General features: G+C 35.3%; 1 protein-coding gene across 14 annotated transcripts in view; it reads right to left on the reverse strand.

The window, feature by feature from the left end:
* LOC105233607 (protein retinal degeneration B) overlaps positions 1–27,373 on the reverse strand; it is a 44,516-nt gene that overhangs the window by 10,953 nt on the left and 6,190 nt on the right. For 3 of the 14 annotated variants that reach the window (XM_049455490.1, XM_049455484.1, XM_049455486.1), the window contains exons 1-11: positions 20,696–21,534; positions 6,147–6,455; positions 5,837–5,981; positions 5,517–5,708; positions 3,146–3,568; positions 2,810–3,072; positions 1,575–1,604; positions 1,359–1,434; positions 1,006–1,296; positions 281–937; positions 54–221 (exon numbers count right to left, since the gene is read on the reverse strand). In XM_049455490.1, coding sequence (XP_049311447.1) covers positions 54–221; positions 281–937; positions 1,006–1,296; positions 1,359–1,434; positions 1,575–1,604; positions 2,810–3,072; positions 3,146–3,568; positions 5,517–5,708; positions 5,837–5,981; positions 6,147–6,224 — 2,323 coding nt within the window. In that variant the 5' untranslated portion in view covers positions 6,225–6,455; positions 20,696–21,534. The other 11 variants (XM_049455480.1, XM_049455478.1, XM_049455488.1 and 8 more) reach the window with 6 other exon arrangements.

A 27,373-nucleotide genomic window follows, 5' to 3' on the forward strand; every position in this document is an offset into this window, starting at 1 on the left:
AAAACGTTAAAAAAGTTAAACTTGAAATGACTAACAATATATTTAAAACTCACATAAGTGATACGGCTGCCCATTTCCTAGGGGATACTTGGCATAACGCGGCACATTCACTGGCGCCAACATGGAAAACCTAGCGCTGAGCAATGGTTCCAAACGGGAAGCAATCGGATCGGTAGGATGGAATAGATTGTACACTTGATTACAGTTCGGCCGTGCCAGTGCTGTGGAAAATAGAACGCTTACAATAGTGTTTCATTTCGTAAGACTTTGCGTCACTTACCCGCCTTGGCATCATGCAGTTTACGCGATGCCAATACAATGGAGAGCGGTGAACCGAACATAAAGAAATCACCAACTTCGAAATCCAATTTGTTGCCACGCGAATCGCTCGAAGAGGAGCGACGACGTCGCGGTGAAGGTGCGACCAACAGCCGCTTAGCATCCAAATCGGAATCGTTGAAACGTTCATCGTCATCGGTACGCGATGAGCGGCTACCACCACCATCCGAACCATTGCTACGGCAAAGCGCCTCATAGGCCAACAGTGAACCCATCGAATCACCCAGCATTACCACTTGACCGGCGAAACCGTGACCCTCCTCGGACTTGATGAACTCATGATAGACTATATTGGCTGCAGTCACTGTCTTATTAACGGTATCCTGAAATTCTGGCGAGGCCACAGAAAGCAATGGTATGGCGCCTATAGGTACATCAGCTATATTTGGTATATCAATAGCCGACGGTGAGGCATCGAACGAGTATGGACTAAGACTAGAAAGTATGCCCAAAGCATCGGTGCAGATGGAAGGACATGGCACCATTTTGATGGTAACATGACTCAGCAGACTAGGATAGTGTTGACGCATAACGCCCTCGAAAGCGCCACGAAATGTGGTAATGTCTGACTTCTTGCCGGTCAGCTCGCTGGTGGCGTCTAAAACCATTAAGTACCACAAATTAATTTACAATTGTGATCATTTGCAAACCGATGAATTTACTCACCCAAAACGCTGCCCGCGTGCACCACAAGTATTAGTATGGTGGTGGAACAGGAAGGTGTGCCTGGCGAACCTGGCGGCGATGCATCATGACTACGATCTATGCTAGCCGAAGAGCGCAGCTGTCGCTTATTGCCACGCTCCGAGGCGACGCGCATTAGGAAGTCTTGATTGAAAATACTGTCTTCTTGACTGTCTTTATATACAATGCCACTACTTGGCGGCGGGCTGTCGTCACCCTCACCGAGTAATTCAAGTGAGCTCCACTTGGCGAGCGAGTTGGTCTCGTTGGTATCTGAAAAACGGAAACAGCTCTTAGATTGGGAAGGAGTTTGTGTAGCTTTTAGTAATACATACCAACACAATCAAAGAACTCTTCATCAGAATTGGACTTGGTGTCCACTTCCAGTCGTTCCATACGCCAATTTGCAACCTGCAAGTGTTGTTTATTGATGAATAAAAGTATATTTAGAGCATTAATCAAATCTAGACTTAGTTTTATTTGGAACTAGAAATTTGAAAGTAAACTTTTAGTGAACACCCTAATCAAATAAATTGTCATACGAAACTTACGTTTTTGTGTAGAATATTCTTAGCATGCGGCTTTAAGAAGATTTGATTTTTGTAAAATATTAAATAAAACAATTAAAATAAATAACTGTAAAGTAAATAGTAAGAAAAAATTGTAAAATGAAAGCAAGCGCGATTTGGTGTTTGAAGATCTTGAAAATGGCTTAGTCGGCAGAAAAAAACGAGCGCTCGTTGACCACTGCGTATCAAACTAACTGATCTTCAACTAAACGATACTGTTATTGTTATTGTAACGGTTACCTAATCCTCGTTAGGGTGGTAAGTATTAGATAAGTTGTCATCGAGGTCCAACGGTAGGTTCACGAAACTAGCTGTTTCGACGTACCATACGGAGAGGGTGTCAGATGTGTAGAGTTAGCAGGGCATGCAGGGAGGTGCTTAGTGTCATGCGGGGACCCGTTGCACGCTAAACATAAGTTTGATAATATCAGGGTCGATTCTGGTTAAGCAGGAGCTTAACCTGCAACAATATCCAGAACGAAACTGCGCAAGTGTCACTCTCAATGCTCGTAGCAACTCGAGCTCTTCTTCAGCAATAAATGGTGGTTTAACTCCAAGTATGCCATTCACTGAGAGGTAGACGATAGAGGTGTTAATGGCTCCACTGTGAATTTCGGTTGTTGCGTCCGAAGTCTGGTTGGTATATTGTTTTATGAAGTCGACGTAGTTGAGAAAGGACCTCTTGATATTCTTAGGAGGCGATTAAGCTAGAAGCAGGTGACTGCTTGGAGTTAGAAGCTAACTGCAGGAAGTTAAAAGCTACTCGCTACCTGGTGCCTCGTGTTTAAAGCAACGGACGAGGGAGAGTATCTAAAAATTGAATTTCTACAGTAGAGATGTCAATTGTCGAGGAGATATCGTCATAAGCCCTAAGAAAAAACGATTAACCTTTTACCTAAAAGTATGATCTTATTGGATGCTGCTCTACCTACTGCTAAGTTTTAAGGGGCTACATTATAGATTTTGAAGACTTTTAATAAGCTCGATTAAATATTTCGTTAATCTAAAATAATAATAAAAAATTTCCTGGAAGAATTTTCAATTTTTGGAAACCGAGTTTCAAAATTTTCAAATCACCATACGCACAGTTAAAAGCACGATATAAAAACTTGATCACATAAAGCACATATAGACAATTAGACATACACATTGCAAATATTGAAGAGCACAGAAAACACAGAAAGAAACCAAAATTTCCAGAAAGAAACACAACACACCTGTAAATCAAAGCTATGTGCCGAACCAACCGGTGAGTGTAGCGCGCCTTTCGAACCGAATTTCGATTTTGTCATTTGTATACTCTGCGAGCGTGAGCGCGCGCTCACTTCCTGAGCCGCCTCCTCTTCATCCTCATCCGAGGTACCTTCAGCGCTTGGCGGCTCTTGGGTAACAATCGGTGGTGGCGCGCCACTAGACTTTCGACGCTCACTGCCCGTGCTGCCCGTAATCGGTCGGCCATGCAAGTCCGCAACGCTGTCAGCTAAAAGTAAACGAGACAAAGTTTAGTACTCTTAATTAGATTAAAAACTTATTCAACTTCTTCACGCGCTTACCATCTTCCACATCACTTTCGCTATCTTCACCACCACCCATTTTCTTCGCCAGCGCCAATTGTGTTTGTCGCTCAATCTCACGTATATCTTCAATTGTCAGGCCGTACCATTCATCCTGCCAGGCCCACGCCTGCCGATGTGCACGCAACATTGTTTTCCGCAATGCCACATCGTGTATGAATTTCTCTAGCTTGGTTTGCATGCCCCAATACCGAAATTCCACGCGGCAAATTTTGTAGGCGCACATAAGCGACATATTGCGTGCGGTGGGTTGCTTTTTGCCCTTAACTTCGCGCCAATACTCCTCTAGCCATTCCTCGCCCAACGGACCACGTCCTGTCTTATCAGATACAAAGAGCTTAGGATCCTCCTCCTTTACATAATCACCGCCATATAGTTGATCCTTCACTATATCGATGACGTCTGTGGAAGTTGAAAAAAAGAATATAAGTATATGTACATATGTAGAGATCTGAGAGCGAGTTAAATTGTTTTTGGTCAAATGTTTCATAGTGAAACTATCTCGAAGCAAGCTTTGTGTAAAGTAATGTAACTAATGAAGATTATTGTTATCATCGCATGGAACTAATCGAGCTTTTACCAAGGAGGTTTGGGAGATACAGAAGGTTAGTGTTATTAGTAGCTGAACTTAGGGTTATTAGGAGCACTAAATGAAATCTATTAATTTGCTGAGCTCCGTAGAGCTATCCATTGCTTTCTTCTTGATCTCATTACATCCAGTTGTAATTGGCTACTAAGCGCCAGTCTGTAAGTCCGAACACATTATTTTCTATGGCTTCACAAAGGACTACTAACCTCACCTAATCTAACATCCAGTTCTCTTAAAATGTATCTGAATAAAAAATGTATCTGTTTGATATTTTTTCAAACCATCTTGCTTACTTAATACGATATAAAGTTTTACAAAGTATTATAGCAGGTGTATTTTTTATAATCATTCAAAACTAAGGTCGATTTTTTTATTGATAGTGATAATAATGTCCGGAACATTTCTCTTGGTTTTAAATAACTTTAGTCAAAGTATTTACGAAATACCATGAAACATTACTTTTTAAGATTTCGAATCTTAGTTCATACAGCATGTAGTTTGAATCCCACTCTAGTCGACCTTTAATACCAAGTATTTCAACGGTAATAAGGGATCTTAAATTGTACTTTAGTTATTTAACTTATTTCTTCAACTGAAAGATGTTAGTCGTAATTTTAAGTCATTCCGAATATTAGAGGTCATAGAGTTGGAATCTATATATCACGAAAAATATGTCCAGAACCGACAGGTATTAAATTTTCCGATATATGGAACCTTTATAGGTTTCTCACAATTTCCAAAATTATTCTTACTAAAAGATCCTGTACATTTATAAATTAGGTTATTCCTCCCCTGAATCTGTACTACTTCAATGCTGCTTTCGTCTTACGTAGGTTGCCTTTTATATTTCTGGATTATGAAAAAAAAAAAAAATTTTATCATCGAAAATCGCTTTATTGTTTTTCAAAATATTCTCCACTAAGATCTATGTACTCTTGTATGTGTTTGAACCAATTTCTGAAGCACTTTTGCTACTCAGAGTGAGATATCTCAAAAAAATGTATTTTGAACGCATCAGACGCATTTTCAGGTGTTGAAAAACATTGGCCTCTTAGTTTCTTACGAACGGAGAAGTCATTTGGTACCATGTCTGCACTATCCGGAGAATGACTCATCAAACCGATATTTAGAGTGCTCAGAAATGCAGTTGTCTCAATCGTTGTTTGAGAGCTCGCATTGTCGTGGTGAAGAGTGATCCGTCTTAGGTGTTTGGGTTTCCTGATTTCTCGACTGAAAAATGAATGATTATGTACCACTAAGAATTTACTGTTCTGTATTGTTCCAGTGGTATGATTGAGATATAGCTAGTGTTAAAAAAAAAAACAGGTAGCCATTTGCTTGAAAATGCTTCGTGCGTGAACAGTTTTTGCTGGATTTGACTCATCTTGAAACACCCATGCAATTGACTGATCTTTGCTTTCGCGCGCATACGAGTAAATCCACGTTTCATCATCTCTCATGATTTCAAAGACGTATTTGGAAGCATAGCTGTTATATTCTTTTAACATTTCACCCGACCAACCGACACGAGTCTTTTTTTTAGCTTTCCAAAAACCAAGGCATCCAATGTGAACCAATTTTTTTACAGTCAGATGTCTATGCAACATTGAAGGAGTAATGCTTCTTGCTGATTTATGTTTGAATAAGCGCTAGTAATCTCTACCAACCCCTCCCCTAACATTAACCACCCAAATACTAACCCTCGATACTTAATTAAGTGCAAATTCGTATATTTCTCTATTTAGTTTTATCATCACTTACCTACAATACGATTTCGCAAATCACTGCCGCTCAGTTTGAACACATTATCCTGATAACCGTTATCCGGAAAATAATACGTTTCAATATCGAGCGAGAATTTCTCCACAAACGGACAGGTGTAGCGCGTGCGTGTATATGGATAGGCATTCCACGCCTCCTCCTCCACCGTCAAAGCGCTCTTCGGCAACAAACCTGCACGACGAAATCAAACGTTCCATAATTCAGCATGAATATAAGAAAAGCGCCCCAGTAAATGGGTAATTAGTGGTGGCACTCATTACATTTAATTGAATAGTTCACTTAATTGCCATTTAACTCACTTTTTATCCAACCGGGTAGATGACTGCCAACATGATAGATTTTCTTCGTATACTGTCCATTGCCGCCGGGACCGTCTTTGTAGGGTTCATTAATGATAATTTCAACACCGCTGCCCTCGCCATGACTCTCCTCGCGACTTTTTTTCTATCGATACAAAGCAAAGTGTACAATAAGAAATATGGCATGGCAGAATGTATAATTGAATGAAATAAAATGATTTATAATCGCTGTTTTAGTGTTTTGATTGGCTTCACCGCTGTTAGCGGTCGTTAAAGTCGCACAACACGCGCACACCACTCGCTCACTTACCGCTATCATATACAGCTGTGCGATGCGATATTCCTCCACCGTTAACGGCAAGGGTATGCGGTATTCTTTTATTAACATTTTGCTTTGCTGCTTCGGCTCGACGCGCCTCAAAGGGTGAACTCATATAACAGGCAATATTTTCGGACGTCCTGTTGGATGTTGGTCTAAATATAGCTTTTAATTGACTTGGTTGGGTTTTATTGCCAATACAGTGTGTTTGCACACATTATTTGCGAGCTGTTGCGCCTAAAAGTAGATCCATGCTTTCCCCTTTCTTTTTGTTGCTTTTCAAAGGGTTGACGTATAACTCTGTAAAAATGGAAAATATTTTGATTAGTATTTTGTTATGTTAGTTATTACCTTGTAAATCAATGAGACATGTGGATAAATGTATAGATGGTTTTTGCTTATATGCTAGAAATATAGATAAAAGGCTGATTTGGATACAAATTAATCTTTATTCGCCTGTATTTACTTCATTAAGAAGATAAAGATAGCAAATCTATATTTTTGTAACTTTCCTTCTAAAGAGTTCTTAGTTTTCAGGCAAAAGTTGAAATTTTGCGATCAAAGCATGACATTATTTTAGAAAATTGTAAATTATGATTGCGGATTTTTTTGAATTTTCCGTGAAAAATGAGTATAGTAAAGTATATAAAGATTGAACCATTTTGAACTTCCTAGTTTTTTTTTAAGAAAAATCACCGATACTTCAAATACAATGGGGATTCTTTGGCATCTATTTATTGATGATTATCCCTTTCAAATGCTGGCCGCAGCTGCATCTCAGATGGTCCATCCGTTGAGTCCAATTTTTGATGACTACGTCGAGCATTTGGCTTGAAAACGTGGGATCTTTTTAGAACTTTTCAAGAGCCCATAGATCGAAGCTATAGCTCTTGAAAAGGTCGGATTCAGTTCTTGCATAAGATTCATTATGTACCTTTTCAAATCTCGACGAAAAATGTGCCAAGTCATCGAATCATGTGACATCGAATCGACTCTCCACGGTCTTCGTGTGTACACTCAGCTACGGCTGCTATGTTTTCTTCACTGCATGCTCGAGTTGTCTTATTCAATAATGGATGCTGGGTCTCAAGATGGTGTTGCGAATAGGTCGATTAAATTGATCATAAGTTAAGCGAAGCGCGTGAAAAACATTCTTTACAAAATGTGAATCATAATAAAGTTGAAATATTTGGAAACGTTGTTCGGGCGTAAGTGTTTTCATGACAAAATGCCAACCAATACTGAACAAAAATAACTCGACAGCTTGACACAACTCACGCGTGATCTGTCAAAAAAATGCTATAGAAAAAAGTACCTCTACTTAAATTATCCGTTAGTTTTTATACGATTAGAAAGTGGATATTTCAAGCATGATTATATTTTGACGTGAGAGTTTTTCTTTCATCATATTTTAAATAAAAAATTAAGGTTTCTTTAGACATAAGAAGAAAATTTTCACAAAATTTCGTGAAACAAATTTTTTATACAACAGAAATTTTAATATTTGAAATTTTCTCATAAATTTTGAGGTCATGTGAAAAAGGTGTGAACATAAAAGTTTTAGATTTTCTCATTATCTACGACTTTGTCGTATGATGATTTTCTGCAAGACTCGTAGCTTTGCCGGAAATCGTGCTAATCCGAGTTAACCTTCAAATTCAACCATACTTCCCTCCTTCCATACCCCGACCTTAGATCGCCCTCAAATTAATTTTCCTTCATTTTCATTATTTTATATTTCATTTTCAATGGGTTTATCGTTCCATGATTTTTTGGGTTTTCAAAAGGTATTCACCATAGGCTAATATTTTTCATTCATAAAATACCTTTCAAAGATATTATAGTATAGATGTAAATTAATATTCGCTTTTCGATTTCAAAATACAAGTTTTCAAACATCTCAAAATTTTGTAAAAGATAAATATGTATGTACATATGTATGTATGTCGTTCTAATATGGAACTTGTTTCAGTAAACACTAAATAAACAATTAAACGCTATTAATTTCGAGAATGCATTTGCATAAGTAAGTGTCAAAATTTCCATTTTCCAAGAAATTTGTTTGTTGCACAAATGCCACACATTAACATAGAAAATATAAACAAGTTTAATGTAAGCAATCACAAAGAAAAATCACCGAAAAGCAAAATGAAATACAATTCAGTACTGATGCCAATGCAAATGTCGTTACCGGAAGCCTTTATTTCCAGAAATATAGAAAAAAAATAATAATAGTGGGTGAAAGATTTAGCTCACAAAAATTTCGAGTAATGATAGCTAATACTTCTGCTTTCAAAACTAAAGTAATGATTTTTTTCTATAAGAAATATGGAAGCTAAAGTCTATGAGATCTTAAACACGTTATCTATATATTTTGAAGGGACTGAAATGTGGAGAAGAAGGGCAAGTATCGGATTATAACAAGTATACTCCGATGATCCAATCAAAGTATATACAACAAGCCAATAGACTCAAGAGATACTCGCCATTTAACTACTAAATAGTCAGGCAGTTTTCCAATATTTATTATTATAAAAACGTTTACGCATCATAGACCAAAGTGAAGGTCTACGCTACATGTTCGGAGCGCAAGGCGAAAAACAAAACCAATCAGTTTGACGAGCATTTAGGAGCACATTTTCAGTTTGTCTATAAATTTGCATTATTTTCTGCAATGGTGTGAAGTAAATATTGGGTGAATTAAAGCAGAAACGTTTCTGAATAATGACTATTTCGTATTTAGTATGATATATATGCATGTGTGTGTGTATGTACGTAACTCAAAGTGAAATATTTGTTTGGATTCACATCACTTTTATTTGAGGAAGTACATATGTATCTATTTTATGGCAGACTACAAATTTTATAGCAATTTATGGCAAATATATACAATTTGGAGGATGCACATAAACCAGAAAAATAGAATTTTTTGATGGCTTAAGAATAAATATTATATGTTGACGCCCTATGTATTTGTGACGCATATAAGTTTTGGCGCATAGTGGGGTCTATATTTTGTGATTTAAAAACATTTTTAAGGTTCTGAAAAAATTCTTTTTAATTTAAAAGAGCTCACTCTTTGCCTCCATCGTAAGCAAAAAAATTAAACGTAATTTCTTCATTAACCGAATGTGTACCTTGGGTCCAGTATACATATAAATAATCAGCGTGACAAACTGAATCGACTTAGCCATGTTCGTCTCTCTGTCGGTTTGCCTGTCCGTCTGTCTATATATACGCCAACTATCGATCTAAAAGTTAGCACACACCTTTTCAATCCTAGAATCTGCTCATCTGTTGGAACCGCCAACATCGTAGCTGTCATACAAAGTGAACTACCAGAATCAACTGCTTGTAAGAAATTCAATCTGACAAAATATCTTCAAAAATTTTGTATGGAATATGACCCTAGTAATATGACCTTGTGTAAAGAGACCGGAATTATGGGCCGACAACTCTTGGTTTTGCACTATGATAATGCATCGTCCAATATTGCATCGGTTCTTCGTAAGCTTTTCACCAAATTTTGAAGCAATATCATGCCGCAACCACCGCATTTACCTGATTTAGCTACATGTGACTTCTGGCAATTCATCAAACTCAAACAATCGCTCCGTGGGAAACTTTTTTGAGTAAATTGAAGCCATTAGACGTGAATCGCTACGCGCATTGAAAGCTATTCCGAAACTGTTTCGATGATTTTAAAACACGTTGGCACAAGTGTATTAAGACCAAGGGGAATTAGTTTGAGGGGGCATAGATTGTGAAGAATAAATTAAGCAATTTAAAATTATGAACTAAGTCTTAGTCTTTCTCATAGCAGTATACCGATTTCTTCCGAACCGATGGTAATTTCAAAATAAAGTAAATATTATTTTCTTAAATAAATGTTGAATGCCACGCTTTTGAGAACGTATAAATCACATTGCAAGTTTTAAACAGTCATTGAACGGGTGCTTGAACACATTTCACTTTTTGTCTATAAGTTGATATTCATTGCTTTTTTTAAGATTTTATTCCTATAACCTCACACACATTACACTAAAAGCATTTGCACAACAAAACAATATTAATAAACAAACAATTAAGTAGTAGTAATAGCGCACATCAAGTAAAAAGCAAAAAGATATTTGTATGAAATATTACTCTCGCTTAAGAGCAGTATTGTGTTGCCAAAATTTGTTGGCAAAACTGTCAATTAATCACCGACGAACACAGAAAAAACGGCAAAACGAAAAAGATTATTACTGTTTTTATAATTTCGCACTCAATGGAGCAAATAATTCAAAATAATCACAGAAAAATCGCATATACATACATATCGTCAACTAAAGTACAAAATAACGCAACATCAATTTTCATAAGTTTTCAAAAGGTGGAAAAAATATTAAAAAAAGACTCATACATATAAAAAGGAAATTTGATTTTTGTATATAAGTTGGTTATATCTGAGAACGTAAGCTTGAAATTGTACGATATTACATATAAAATATGAAGTGGTGAATCGTAATCAAGCAAAACACTCAATTTTGAAATTTTTTTTGATACATTGGTTTGTAGTTTAGGCCTAAAATGCAAAACAACGTATTATCCAAAAAGTTTAAATTGTGGTTTTTATCGCTTGCGATTCACTACATCATATTATATATGTAATATCGGAAAATTTCAAGCTTCCGTTCTCAGATATAACCAATATATAACCACTTAATAACCAAAACCCAAATTGACTTTCAATATGACTGGTTTTATTTTATTTTTCCTTTGCATGTAAACTTATTAAAAGTGAAGTTACGTTATTTTGCATTTTTAGTAACGATATGTATACATACATATACATATGTAAGAAAATACATTTATGAGTATTTGTATATATAAGCAATTCTAATCAATAAAAAACTGTAGAGCACATCTCATAAATTGAAAAAAAATCGGAAAAATAACAAAAGCAGCAACAATATCCATTAAAATATCTTATGTGCAGATATTTCTTTTTTCTACATTTTAATTGCTTCAATTGCGTTCTGTTTGAACGCTGCTGCCTTTCATTGAAGAAATACTATTAAATTTTTCACAATCTAAAAAAATACTGATGTTTATAAAATTAAATGTAGGAAATTTTCTGCTAATTTAAACTGTTTTTACCTTCCTTGAAAATGACCCTTATAACTAAAAAAAGCTTAGATTTCTTTATTTTAGGAATATGTTTTTCACATTTGCATCTGCTCATACTACAAATATACAAACGTATAGGTAAATATGTGCGTTCATAAAAATTCAGTGCCATGCAATTCACAAGAAATCGCTTGTGGTTAGCATTTGAATAATTAATTAATTAGATTAGTGTGTAAAGAGAATACCTTTACGATATTATAAAATCACACGCTACAAGCTAGAGGCCACAAATCGTAATAACAATGACAAAGTGTGATGTAATATACATATATACATACATCTAAGCGTTTTTTATGAGTACGCATATCTAAAAAGTACGATATCATTGAGAAGACTGGTAATTTTTTCACCTAATTGTCCCAATTTGTACGGTACTGTATCTAACTCAACTGGTTCGGCACTAGTTTCGGCAAAATATTGTCTTCATCTTACTTTTCGAATATCGAAAAATATAAATTCTTTATATAATTTCATATTTTGCACTCACGCTAACTAGTACTGTCCCTAACTGAACTGGTTCTTCACTAGTTTCGCGAAAATATAGATTTCATTTAACTTTTCGAATATCGAAAAATGTGAATTTATTGTATATTTTCATATTTTGCACTCACGCTAACTAGTACTGTACCAAAGTGAACTAGTTATACACTAGTTTCGCGAAAATATTGATTTCATTTAACTTTTCGTATATCAAAAAATATCAAATTATTATATATTTTCATATTTTGCACTCAAGCTAACTAGTACTGTCCCTAACTGAACTAGTTCACCACTAGTTACACAACAATTACATTTTTTACAATGTGTGCTACAGCAAAGCAGCAAGAAAGTGGAAAATCAGCAAAGACGGAAGCAAATAAGTGGGTGTTGACATGATACGACATTTATTTACACACAAGAATTTGTATATAATCCACACACATATGTTTTAAATACATAACTGTACATACATATATTTGCCCACCGCCCATATAAATATACCTCGATTCCAAGCTACCGCTATTGACTATTGCCTATGTATTAAGACATTGCCACTTGGAATGTCTTCCTACACATGTCGCCCCATTTAATATTTATGTACCAGCATATTTACATAGACCGAATTACACACGTGCATGTAGGTAATCTTGTGTACTTTGTTTTAAACTCAATATCACATTTCAGTGGGGAGCCCACTCGGCAATGAGCTTATCCACTTTAGCACTCGCTTTGACCATCAAGCGCTTTATGAGATAATTGCTCAGCCTAGTTGTTGTATTAATGTATGTATGTATTAGGCATATTATGCCACACTTGGTTAAGGTAATACTGCAGGGATAAAGTCCATTTAATTTTAATGCATTGTGAGTACAAATATTTATTTTTGCGTCATCGCAAATCTGAACGTTATATAATATAAGAAAAATGCCGCTGTTAATCGCAGATAATAAGCGACTTAAGTTCGAAATAATCGTGTTATTTAGGTAACTGAGCGCTGCTGCACTCTGTGCAGGATTAGTAAGAAGTAATTTTTTAGAGACCATTTTATGGATATTTTACGTCATGCGAATGAGATTTAAGTTGGTTTTATTATCTATAGGTTTTCACATTTTATCACTTATAGTACTTCAGAAAATCAGTGAAAAAATGTTTTTTTTTAGTAGAAATTTTTATGTATAACAATCAGTCCTTCATCCCACTTTGCTATTAAATATTAAATATTATTAAAATATTTACTTTAACATCACTTAGATCTTAATTGAGTTTACAGGAACTTAACTTTTCCTCTAATAAAATGAAAATAGTACTTTGCGTAAAAGTTACCTCATTGTAACTTCGTCAGTGTGCCACGCGGCGTATGAGTAATATTCACAATTCATTTGCGTTTGCTAATAGCTGTAAAACGTCCACACACCTTTGTATGTATGTACATACATATGTCATTAAAACGAATAATATTTGTTTTAAATATTGTTTTAGAAATTAAAATTGAGAGGGTAAATACGAACATTAATCGAATAGCAAATAAGTAGTACAAATTCTCTTCTAATGTCCATAGATCACTTTAAAAGCACTTAATAATATTACACTGGGGTAAAGTCAATTTTTTCTGGATATTAGACTAAAGCATTTTTCCAAAAGCGGGATTGAGTCATAAGTAAAAAGTAATCTTTCAGTTTTTCGAAGTTAACTTCAAAATATTTTTCTTGGAATTTCGAAATTGAGCATATAAGTAAATCGTTAAACAATTTATTACTTAATTTATTGGTCAGATGCTCTAAAAGCTCAAAATCGGATCTTCGAAAAAAAAAATAAAAAGGAAGATTGATTCATAAGGAAAAAGTAATCTTTCAGTTGTTCGATATTAGACCAAACCATTTTTCCAAAAGCGAGACTGAGCTTTTAGGAAAAACGTAATCTCTAAATTTTTCGAAGTTAACTTCGAAAGTCGAAATATTTTACTTCGAATTTCGAAATTGAGCCTATTAATATCATTGTTAAAAAATATATTACTAAGTTCATTGGTCAGATGCTCTAAGAGCTCAAAATCGGATTTCGAAAAAAATTAAAATTTTATATCTCAATATCTCTTGTCCGAATTTGAAAAGGTGTTTGCAAAATTTTATATACAAACTGTCACGGAATTGTAAGTCAAAATGAGTACATTTTCTATGCATTAATATATGAACCAAACTACTCACATTCCACCCAAATACATTCATAATTTGAAACTACAATTTGCACAATATAATGAATAAGTGTCTTCTCCACTGCAAACCATTGAAATCATAGCGAAATCACCGAATAACCACCACGAGGTACTTCTTATGTTACAAACCTTGAAATTCGGTCATGACTTCTCATAGTCACATTACTGGAATTAATTAGTACGCAGGATTTATCAAATTATTAGTAATATATAAGCTCTTCTGAGGCTACAACATGTAGTCGTCTAATGAAACTATACTACTGACTCTGAAAAACGGAATTGGATACATTTATATAAATTTTGGTGTTCTTTATTTCCCAAGCTACTTTATTGATTTTTGTTTGAGTTATTGCTCAAAACAAATTATCCAATGTACATAAAGAAGCTGTTTATTTTTAATTTAAACCTAGGGAGAGAATTGCTGGGTTCCAATCCTTTGGTTGATGGTTTTCAACTTCTCTGACTCTGATTCTTGCAAGTTGTAAGAATATAAAATGTTTGGTTTCACCCGAGCTTAGCCCATTTGTATTCTTGTTTATTCTATTTGTATGCAGTGTCTTCCCACATATTATGATCATTCCAGTATTCTCTTTCACTTATTAACAATAGAAAGGGAACCTAAAGATATCGAATCGCGATTACTGGTTTTCATTAGTGTAAAAAAGCTCAAGTGAGATGTGTTAGCTTCATCTTTTTCCCAAATGTCAACAGTTGGTGACAGAAAGAGAAGTGGTCGTTCTCGTGTGGTTCGAGCAGTTTCAGTCCTAAAAGCTGTTCGCGAACGCATTCGCAGAAATCTTCTAAGCAACCAGAAAATTATGCTAGAGGGAATGAAGATATTGGCCATCATCTAACAACGAGCTTGAAGCAAATTAGACTCAACAGATGCAATCAACTTCTTTAGTTTCGCTTAACGTGCTCAATGGGGTCACTATCCAGTCGCTTTAATAGTTTGATGGTAAACCTCACGTAAAGACGTTACTCCTCTTCACTCCTATGAAAAAGGGATTAAAACTGGATCAAAAGTGTACCAGTAAGATATTTACATAAGAAGATATTATAAAACAGTAAAAAAAAAATTTTTCTTCCATATGATCATTGAATTTTTCAGAAAGATTTCAATCCAGCACACAAAGCAAAAACCGCACAGCAGTTTCTTAAAAGCAATTTTAGTCCATTTTTTCATTTATTGGACTATGGCATGAGGTTAGCACAAGTAATTTTATGAAGAGGACGTATACGCTTGGCTCTTCTTTGTTTCATTAATTCAATCAATATACCACTCCCTCCTTTAAAGTCAAAGTTATAAATAGTTTAATATTTTTCTTTGATAAGTAAAGTACTTTTGTACATACATATGTCCAATAATCACAGAGATTCTAACTATTTTATTAAATTCCTCTCAGCTAGACTATATAAAATAAATGAATAAAAAGTTGGCATAAAAATAAGAGCTAAATTCTGAATGCTGCGCCAAAAATTTACATGAGATTTAGCTAACATACATGTAGCAGGAGAAGGCTAAGCCTATTTACATACGTATAGTACATATAATATATAATTTATGGATTATTGTGTATGTGAAAGCTTGAGTGCGCCTGCAGATATTAGTCACTCATCGCAGGATCAGCAAGATAGCTAGTGTGCTTGTTGACATACGCGTTTACAAACACATACATGCGTTGGAATGTATGTATGCGTAAATTTTCAAATAAGCAAATTGGCATGTACCCTGCTATTGACTAAGAATATGCCACAACTTTTGAGGCATTGTTTTAATCCACTTATAACGGCACTCACTGTATAATCTACGTGTGTGCGCTTAGATACGCATGTGTGTGCATATGTATATATATTTTTATATGTATGTATGTTTGTCTTACTTTCATGGCACTATCCATTTTGGCCGACATGCGAGTGCACAATTACATAAGTTCCGCAAGAAATACATATACGAATATATGTGGCAGTGGCAAGTAGATAGTTAGTGGCGTGAGCTTATGTGACAAGTTGTCGTTGCTGTTGTTAGTTATAATGCACAAGTGTGTCAAATATGCTACAAAATGTCAACCACAAAAACCGCACGTATCACTTTCTTATTGTTGTTGCTTTGTTTTCCATTTAGAGCGAAAGAGGTGAGTGCCACTAAGGGCTGTGTTGCAGGTTTATGCCGTTTTTTCGGAAGTTCGTGCATTTCTGCCATGCACATTGTGTGTCAGCCACTGCATGCATTACTCTATATATACACATTCATATATATAAATATATATGTATGTATGTGTGTGTGGCTCTTGTGGGGGAAATCAATATTTAATGAGGTCGCAAGACCATAAACAAATTAAATGCAATAAGTGCTTAACAGGCTGTTGCCTGACTGACAGAAAAGGTGTGAGCTGCTGCTTGCTTCACTGCCACTGCGCATGTGTGTGTGTGTGTGTGGCAGTGTACTAGTGTGCCCTCAGTGTTTATTTTCCTGTGCGCTAGTGAGGCGCCAACACACACAATGCTCAGCATTAAATGAACGCCTGCAGACAATTGCTCACTTTTGCAGCATGAACTTTCCGGGCAGCGGCGCGGTGTATTGCGGTGCTGTCGTTGCTCTGCTCTACTGCCTTTTGTCTTAGAACAATAAGCGCAAGTAGGCGTGGACGTGAGACGGTGGCGCATTGTTTCATATTTAGTAACATCCCTTCATTAATACTCATTCACAAGTGCACATTATCTATGTTCGTATGCTTGTACATACATATGTATGTATGCGCGTATGTAACTTTTGAGTTCATGTACATCTAAGCGCACTCGTCAGCAAGAACTATAACAATGTGGCTGCCACCTGCTGCCACCAACTTGTCGTATTCTATGGTTTTTTTGTTTATAAGTATGTGTGAACGTAAAACTTAATGAGTATTGTTATGAAATGTAAGTGCATTAGGGTGGTACTCTCCTTCTCACAGTTTAATGACAGAAAGTTATGAGCAATTTTTTAGAGAAATTGTTTTGGACATGTTAAATGTATAACAAGAGTATTAAAACATAAATAGTATATGTAACAAATACTGTTTTTATTAAATGGATATTAATTTTATGATAAACAGTTTTTCTGCCTAGTGTCTCCATGAAAATATCTTGCATAATAAAAAGGTTGTATTTACAATAAATTGTTTTTGATCCATCAGTTAGTATGAGAGCTAAATTCTGAAGTGGTCCGATATCGATGACGGCACAAATAAGCAGCTCCTTTGGAAGAAAAGGACGTGTGCACAATTTCAAATCAATAACTCAACACTATTTCGCGTATACTATACTATATAGACAAACGGACATGGCTAAATCAACTCAGGTCGTCTCGTTGATAATTTAAATGCATGTATTTATTCAGTTTCAAATAATTTCAGTAGAGCTAAACACATATTAATTTTAAAGAAATCAAAAAATTTTGCCTACATTTCGGCGTACTGTTAAGCAATATGCAAGGAAGTGCTATTATTGTACCCTACATTTCGGTGCTTAAAAGTTAAGGATTGCCTTCGAAAGAATAGAGTATTTTCCTTTTTACAATGCCTGTCAAACTGCTTTAAAATCTCTCATCATAGACACCTGAACAACGTTTACAAATCGTTAATCTTTATTACGAAAATTCACTTTCGTAAAGAATGCGTTTCAGGCGATTCGCTCAACTTATGATCATCATACTCGGCATACTGAGAGTACTATTCGCAACACCATCTTGAGATCCCGCATTCATTATTGGATAAATTTGACCGAATAGACCACTTTCAGCACGCAGTGAAGAAAATATAGTAGTAGGATCTGAGAGTGGTGAGTCGAATCGGCGCTGTTTGCAGCAACTCAGATTGAAGTATGGAACAACTTGACGCATTTTACGTTGAGATCTTAAATTAAAAGCATACAAAATACAGCTTGTGCAAGAACTGAATCCGCTCGACCTTCCTAAGCTACATCGCTTCGCTCTATGGGCTTTTGAAAAATTCCAAGAAGGTCCGATGTTTTCGAACCAAATTTTATTCGGCGATGAGGCCCATTTCTGGGTCAATGGGTATGTGAAAAAGCAAAGTTACCGCATTTGGGATGAAGAGCAACATGAAGAGATTCAAGAGCAACCATTTCATTAATAGGGGAGGCTGCTTTAGAAACTTCAAAAAATCGATTTTTTTTGCTTAAATCTTTTTAAAAATTATATGAGAATAAGTCCTGAAAACTCTAGAAGCTAGATGGGAAGCAGTGGCCGATCGTCTACGAGCGCTTGGGAAGAGAGCGAAAACTTTGTATCGCGGTTTGGTTTTTCATTTTGACGATTTTTCTTAATTGGCGGGCAGGATAGAACAAAAACTAAACGTCGTATGGAATTAGGAAAAAGTTTATGATCTTTGGCATTACATTATCTTCTATTTAAACTAAAACAAAAATAAGAAAAGTCAAGTTTGAACATGTTTTTAAACAACATAAAGTAAAAATTTTTTGTTCAAGAACCCCTTTTTTAAATTAAAAAAAAAAATTTTTAGAATTTTACGCTATTTTTGAAATTTTCTTAGCTTAACTAGAAGATAAAATATGAATAATTTTGAATTGTTTTGTTTCCGATAGAAATTGCGACCTGCATCCTGCCCGACGTAAGGCAAATGCACATGTATAGCGCAGTTGCTTCCCAAAGGCAGAATAAAAAAACATTTCGTAAACAAAAAATTTTTTGATGATATTTAAATATACTTATGTATAACTAAAAACCCCAAAATTTATCTCTAACCAATTGCTAAATCCTCAAAAAATCGATCTTCTGAAGCCTCTACAGCAGGGCCCCCTTACAAAAAATACACTGTTTGATGGGGTTTGTAGACTTAGCCGCGGTCGCATTTAAAAGAAACAATCTTCAATTAATAAATCCTAAAGAATGTTCTTTCGAATGTTAATAAACATTTTCCATTAAATTTGAAGTTTCTGTGTTTTTCTTAAAAAAAGTGGAAATGAAAAATATATTAAACATAAAATTGAATGCTGAAAATTTTACATTAACTTTTATGGTTTATATGTGGCAATCAAAATATCGCACTTCGACAATTATAGTGATGTTCTTTTTGATATTATTACAATCAAACAAACGAAGTGAATCGTCATACGGTGAGGAAAGATCTAATGACGTTTTCTTTGAAAGCGACTATTTTCGATACCAGATATTTTCCCTAGAGTCAAGATATTTTAACCACAATCTCGAATAAAACTGCCATTTAAAACGGAAGTAATGAGGTGGTCTCACCTCGCCCTCCACTAAACAACATTCCATCATTTGCAATAGATGAAACCACTTAAGGTGTTCAGCGGACAATTTCCAGTGAGAATCCTTAGTATAACTGGCCTTACATATTACGTTTGTGAGCACCAATACGGGTTCTAACGCACATATGGGATCCCCTAGTTGGGTTCAATGATTTTCAAGAATTCGAAGAGAAGACTGGTATACCAATTGTAGACCACCAACTACTGAAAATTTAACTGTATCGTAAAGCGTAGAGTAATTTGAAGTGATTTACCCTTGGATCAAAATGTTCGCATATTTTCAAACAACCCTAATGCAACGGCACAATTTGTTGGCTCTTGCGTTAATAGTCGCTTATACGCTCCTTCATTTATATTTTTTACGACAGAAATTGTACTTTATGTGCATTTTGTTCTACTTTTACATTCAAGTAGTTCTCGTTTGAATATTATTAGCATAAATTGTAAATTTCGTTTTTATTATTTAAACGTCGGCAGGTTTTTGCTAATAGCAAAAAATTAAAATTAAATTCATTCAGCAAAGTTGGCTTGCCAAAATTCCGACTAGTAAATTAAATGCCTACACACACACGCGCATTTATGGCAGCACACGCAACTAAAATAACTGTAACAGTATCTAAGTGTGTAAGCACATTGTGTGGACTTATGAATACACCTCCGTTATTTGCAGGATCTACGCCTACAAAGGCGCCCTCTCTAACTCGCCATGGCAATGCCACCGCAAATATTTGCCTCGTTTTTATTGTTGTTGTACTTGTTTGTGTTTTTGTTTGTTTAATAAATTTATTTTCATATTTTGCTGCGCTGCAGGATATTTCTACACACGCAACAACTAAAAATAAAATTGTCACAACACAAACGCTAACGGGACTTAAGGGAATACACGTCTCTATTGCTGTATTTGTGTATGGCTGTGTGTGTGTGTGACAGGTATGAATTGCTGCTCAACATAATTTTGTATCGGTATTCCCGATAGGCGCGTAGTAAATCAGAAATTTTCGGCTGTTATGAGCGTGTACGCGTGTGTATTTGTGTATGTAGGTACATATGCACCAGTGCTTTTGCTCATTCTCATTTTTGCAAACATATGTCAACACTCAGCTTTGTTGCTGCTTTTTGTGTTTTCAATGAAAATGAAATTTACTGGATATATTTTGTCTCGATTTTTTTTTCGCTTGGGAATAATTTGACAATATTTAAAAGGAAAAAAATAATTTTTGACGAAATTTTAAAATATTTAAATAAGAAAAAATTATTTTTGATCATCAGCACTCATTTCACATAATATTGCTAGCAAAATAATGACTGCAATTTACAATAAAAAAACACAAATTGCTCAAATTCCAACCCGCAAACATTCTTAACAGTAAAATTGCTCTCGAATTACGTCTTTGAATTCCTTGACTTTCTCGACAGCCACTGCTGCTGTTGCTGTTGCTGCTGCCTTTTTGCTGTTGTGCGTGGGCGCAGGCACCTTTCTTCAGCTCCGCTTTGGCTGCAGAAATCTGAAGGACATTTTGCGTATACACTTTCAGTTTGTTTATTGACAATTTGTACTTGAATAATGTGGCAGCACTCACTTTATATTTTTATCTATTTCATACACTTTTATTACATTTAATATATATTCTTTATTGTATTTATTTTTTCAAATATTTTTCATTTCCACTTTTTATGAAAACACATACTTTATTACACCACTAACTTTTGCGTGCGCTTAGAAGTGTGTATAATTTTAATATCTCTAACTTTTCATATACTATATAAACTCTTTGTAACCACTGGCGTCAATTTTTCCGCTTTTCTTCACCAAATATTATTTCTCCTTATTTGTTTTTACTTTTTAATATAATTTGCTATTTTTTCATATTTCACTGCCACTTCTACTGCAATTTTCGTCTCTATTCCGTTTCACAAAAGTGACACAAATGACCCAAAGCGTTGTCTAACAGCTTGGCATTTGAGTGGATTCATATATGCAGCGCGCACGCACACCTACACACACAGTGTAAGTCACAAACACACACACACTCCTTCAAACGCACGTACGCAACATTTGTTTGTATGCGTGTGCGTACTTTGCAAACGCGCCTCGGCAGCAACCGTTCTATTAGCCACAATAACTGACTTCTATGGCTGCTGCTGTTGCTTTGCCTGTTACTGTTGGTTTCAACGACTGGACACGGACCGTTTCTGCTGGCGACTGCTTGCTTTTGGCCGAGTGTTGTTTGCTTTTAATCTTCACGACATTGGCGGTAAAAGCTTTTCGCAGGCAATGTGGCATGGGTTGCCAAGCGTTTGCAGCGTAGTGTTGTGGGCGAAGGATATTTGTATTTACGATATTTATTGCGGGTATTTCTAAAGATCTCTAATAAAATAAATGCTAACTTTAGATGCATAGAAGCTATAATACAACTTATAAAATATTTTGTATGACAGCTATATGCTATAGTGGTACGATTTAAACAAATTTTTCGAAGATTGGCATTGCCTTGAATAATAATCCATACAAAATTTTTTAGAAGGTAACTTGTCCAATAAAAAAGTTTTCTCAGCAAGGACTTGCGTTTGATCAGTCAGCTTGTAAGGCAGCTATATGCTATAATGTTCCGATGTGAATAATTTCTTCGGCGATTTTACCGTTCTCTTGAATTATAATTCATGCCCAATTTCGTAGAGATATCTTTTCAAATAAAAAAGTTTTCCATAAAAGGACTTAAGTCTGAACAGTCAGTTTGTGTGGCAGCTATATGCTATAATGGTCCGATTTGAAAAGTTTCTTCGCAAATTATAGTGTTACTTTGTATACTAGTCCATGCCAAATTTTGTTAAGATATCTGGCCAAATAAAAAAGTTTTCCTTACAAGGACTTGAGTTTGATTAGTCAGTTTGTATGGCAGCTATGTGCAATTGTGATCAGATTCGAATATTTTGTTCGAAAATGATAGTGTTGCTTTGTATTAGATGTCCATGCCAAATTTCGTGAAGATATCTTGTAAAATAAAAAAATTTTCCGTACAGGAACTTGAGTTTGATCGGACAGTTTGTACGGTAGATATAAGATATACTGGTCCTATAGTGGCAGTTCCAACAAATAAATAACCTTTTGCGATAAATAGTATGTGTGCAAAATTTCAGATTGATAACCCAAAAACTAGGGGTATAGTTCGCGCATATACAAACAGACTAATCCTGACTAAATCGACGCAACGAGACATAAGAGATAAAATTGATTGCAATTCAAAAACTGAAGAGTTTTACGTCTAACGAAAAAATATATTATTATGTCTCCATCTGGCAATCTTAAAATATATATAGTATGCTGAACAATTAAACGAAAATCTAATAATTCGAAAGCCTTTGAGGAAATTTTCCGCTGGAAAATACACAAAACTAATTTAAGTAAAAGTACGAACCTTAAAAAATGGTGAATATTGTTTTATTAAGGCGACATAGGCACGGAAACTCTTACAAGTAAAACCGTACCGTAAAATGGCAACTCTATCCACAACCACGTCAACTGCGCAGGAGCAAACAATTAGCCGAGAGAGTCCATAACTCATGCATATACGCGTATTCAGGAAAGCTTTTCATATTTTTTCAGTCACAGCTGTGTCAGTTCTCTCACACCTCCTCTACAAAACTTTACGTTTTTTCTCATTTCCACTCTCATTGTTGGCGTTCTTTGTAGTTTCCACGCTTTCTGTTTCACTGATAGTAAACATAATTGGCGGCTACGTCACTGATTGTCGTTTCCACTGCTTGCACTCGTTTACTAAATAACAAAGGCGAGAATTGAGCACAGCTATGACGTCACGAACACGAATGAACTAACGAACGTCCTTAGACTTAATCAATGACGTCACGGCATTCGAGTACCTACGTGCGCTCTTGCTGTAATTGTGTTAGCTGCTGTTTTTTGTTGCAGATGATGCTGTTTAACAATTTTAGTATATTTAGTATATACATATATATGTATGAATATGGTAGGAGGAGGAGAAGCTGTGGAGCACTTCAGCCGTTTGCACTCGTTTGGCCGTGAAATGAAAAAGTCAACAAAATGTGCGCCAATTTGCGCTTTCAAGAATCGCAAGCAAGTGTTGAAAGAAAAAGTCAGCAGAAAATGATGACAGGCAGCACGGAAACGTCAACAGTGAACCAAATGTGTGGACAACCTACGTGATAAATATACATACGTATTTTTAAATTTTTATTCAATTTTAAGCCCCTCGGCAGTATGTAGAAAAGTAATTTCGAAATTGTAATTCCGCTAATTGCATTGCAGCTTGGGAGAAAGTGAGTAAGGGAGAAAGATATTTGCGTTTAATTACAAAAACTGAAATGGTGAAATGAATTTCATTTCAGTTGTGAAATTTGAGATGAAATAACATAGCTCTGTATAGAAAGTTCATTAAAAAGAATGAAAAAATATTATCATTGTTGCCCTTTACATATGTATACGTGTACAAAGATTCCTTACAAGAACTTATTTTTGATCGGACAATTTGTATGCTATCATATATGTAGCCATTGTGGTCCGATATAAAATTATTTCTTCCAAAATGTTTGGATGATAAACTATGTCAAGTGCGTGAAGATTTCTCCTTCACTAAAAAAGTTTCCTTAAAAGGACATGATTTTGATCAGTTTATATAGCAGCTTAGTATATAGCTATAGTGGATCAATATGGGTCCTTCCGATAAATAATAACCTTCTGAGGAAGAAAAAAGTGTGTGCAAAATTTCTGTTCGATATCTGAAAAATAGAGGCACTAGTTCACTAGGTCAATTGAAACCATAGCGAAACACATTTTATTGGGAAAATTCGTTTTTTATTATTCAACATAGTTCCCTTCGAGAGTGAATATAGCGACCCTCTAACTTTTCAATACCATTTTGTAGTAAGATTTGTCTTTTGCTTCAAAATAGGCCTCAATTTCGGAGATCACCTCTTTATTCGATGAAAATTTCTTTCCAGCAAGCATTCCTTTGAGATCTGAAAAATAGTCGCTGAAGCCCAGATCTGGAGAATACGGTGGATGCAGTAGCAGTTCGAAGCACATTTCATGGATTTTTTTCATCGTTTTCACTAACTTGTGACATGCTGCATTGTCTTGGTAAAACGGCACATTCTTTTTCTTCAAATGCGACGGTTTTTCGGCGAATTCGTTTTTCAAGCGGTTTAATAAGGCTATTTAATACTAGTTGCATTTGATGATTTTTCCCTTTTCAAGGTAGCCAATATAAAATATTCCATACGCATCCCAATATACAGACGCCATTACCTAGCCAGCTGGCTCTTGCGTTTTTTCATGCTTTGGTGCGGTTCATCGTGAATAGTCCACTCGAATGTCTGTCGATTGGGCTTCGGAGTGAATTGGTGAAGCCATGTTTCATCCAATGTCACATATCGTCACCAAAACTCGGGTTTATTACGTGTGAGCATCTTCAAACGCTGCTCATTGTTTTTGGTCAAAAGTGAGCTCGCGCGGCAGCCACTGTGCACAGAGCTTTCTCACACCCAATTATTTGTGAATGATATCATGTACACGTTGAGTTTATATCTCTAGAGTGCTTACTATCTCGAGCAACTTTAATTAAAAATTATTTTTCCGTCTTCGGTGCTCATTTCACCACGTCTAAAATTAACATAACAATCCTTAATGTTTGATTTTCTTGGAATAGTGTCCGGAAACCCGTCATCAAACAAAATTTATGCTCTAACTGTATTTTTTCCTTCAAAAATCAATATTTTATCAAAGCGGGAAATTCATTAACGGTGATTTTTCAATTGACGGTCTTCGAAGTTTCCTTCTGGATGGCGCAAACTTCGCGGCAAACATCAGCTTTACGAACTTTATATAAAAGGCCTTAAAGCTAAACATTTGAGATATGTATGTACATTGTGTTCCCGAAATTACAAGTATAAAAAAAGCAAAATAATTAGTTATTCCTCAAACTTCATGTTGTCGCCTTCAAAATAATCCCTACGAGATGTAATACGCTTAGGCCAACGATTTTTCCAATCCTCGAAATAACTCTCGTAAGCACTTTTTGGGATGACCTCCACTACCTTCAGCGAATTTGGCTGATCTCTTCGATTGACTGAAAACGGGTTTTCACGGAACGTCAATTTCAGTTTGGGAATATGTAAGAAAAAGTCACATGGAGCCAAATCTGGTCAATACGATGGTTAATCTATGGGTGATTAAACTCAGACACAATAGTGGTCCGATGTGATGGTCTCCCTCGGGAATAAATTCATAATGCACCAAACTACGAGTATTGAAAAAACAATGAGCATCACCTTGATTTTTGAACGGCTGAACGGCACGATCAAGTATGTCCAAAGAATTCTGTTTATGGTACTCTTTTTGAAAAAAAAATCAGTTTTGTCGAGACGAGTCGCGCAAGAACACCTTTCATACCCAAAATATCCACGAAAATTATTCCAACGGACTGGCGAGAGAAGTCGAGCTCTTTTGCCATCTCTCTAACACTTTCCTGACAATTTTTAAGCACCATATCCTTAACTTATTTAATATTTTCAGTTGAAGATGTCGAAGATCGTCCAGAATGGGGCATGTTTTTAACGATCTCTCGACCGTCTCGAGTCGGAGACTTGTGTTTTTGATAAAATTAAATCACCGTAAGCATTTTCCAACATTCACAACTATTCCGTACACGAAATTTGGTTAGAAGTACACAATTTGAGAGAAATTCTTAATTCGATCATTTTACTCATTATAAAAATCGAAACGCACAACTAAAGTTTACCCACTTCAGCAGCTACTGGTTGACCAACTGGTTGACAGATCGCGCTCATATTTGGTATAGCAAGTAAGAACAATTCTACCAACTTAACGAAAAAACTTAGCATTTTTTTAAATATCTCAAACCGTGTGAATTTATTTACAATTTCCGGGTGCTTTTCTAATTTATGAATTTATGAACAGTTCGTTCAAAATATGCAATTACATTCATCAAGTCGTTAGAAATCCCTTACTTTATCTACGCCTTTAAAGACAGAATGAAATATTTTTTAAGATTTTTTAGATTGGTAGAACATATTGGCTTAAACTAAAATCAGTTAACTTTTGTTTTCGTTACAAAACGAAGTCTTGACCCAGCACAATTCTAATATAAATGTCACAAGAAATTCCAATGTAATTTACTGCCCAGTGACTAAAGAAAGAGCTTCTGATTTATTATGGTTGTAAAACAATGAACGAAGTCCATTCAATACCATTGAATGAACGAGCAATTAAACAGTAATCATTATTTATCGGTAAATAATTTCAAATTGTTGGCTACCGTTCGAACTGTAAATAACGTTTAGTGACTCGCTCTCATATACGCTCTTGCCATAGGTAGTATTTTGTACTCACTATCACAAATTTTGATCGCAAAGCGAACACTCCACTTTATTATTATTATTTTATTTGTTGTAGTTTTAGTTTTTGTTTTTGTTTTTTCTTCGTATTGTACATATTATCTGCAAGCAAAAACAAAACATTTAATACTGAACTAAGCTGAGGCCTTGGTCAATCGCAATCGATTTAATGCAACAGGAAATGTGCACACATACAAACATAAAGACAAACAAAAAAAGTCATTTTCATTTTCCGTGCCAGTATGAAAGGCGCCAATGGGAAAATCCAACGGAAAAAGCGCAGAAACAAAAGAGCTTAGCTGGCAGAGACAATCATTTTACAGTTCTATTCAATGGATATAAAGTGCATGCGAACTTTGTTCAGCTAGGAAATGGATTTGAACTTTAACATTTGCAGTGCGCAAGTTTGTATCTTTATGATACAAAAACAATATTGCTGCAATCAAAGCGTTTGTCGTGCGATTAAAGTTGGGGCAAAGTGTTAAAGTCAAATTGAATTGCAAGAATATTTAAAACAGTTTATAAATAAATTATAGATCTATTTTTAATTAGAAAAATGCACTATGCAAATTTCATCCTTGAATACATATAAAAAAATTTTTCTACCTTGGGTTTTAATTTAATTTGTTGAAGGATAGTTTTTAAAGTTTATCAGTATGTCAGTAAGTATAAT

The sequence above is a fragment of the Bactrocera dorsalis genome, chromosome 4, assembly GCF_023373825.1.
Source record: "Bactrocera dorsalis isolate Fly_Bdor chromosome 4, ASM2337382v1, whole genome shotgun sequence".
In the NCBI taxonomy this organism is placed as follows: domain Eukaryota; kingdom Metazoa; phylum Arthropoda; class Insecta; order Diptera; family Tephritidae; genus Bactrocera; species Bactrocera dorsalis.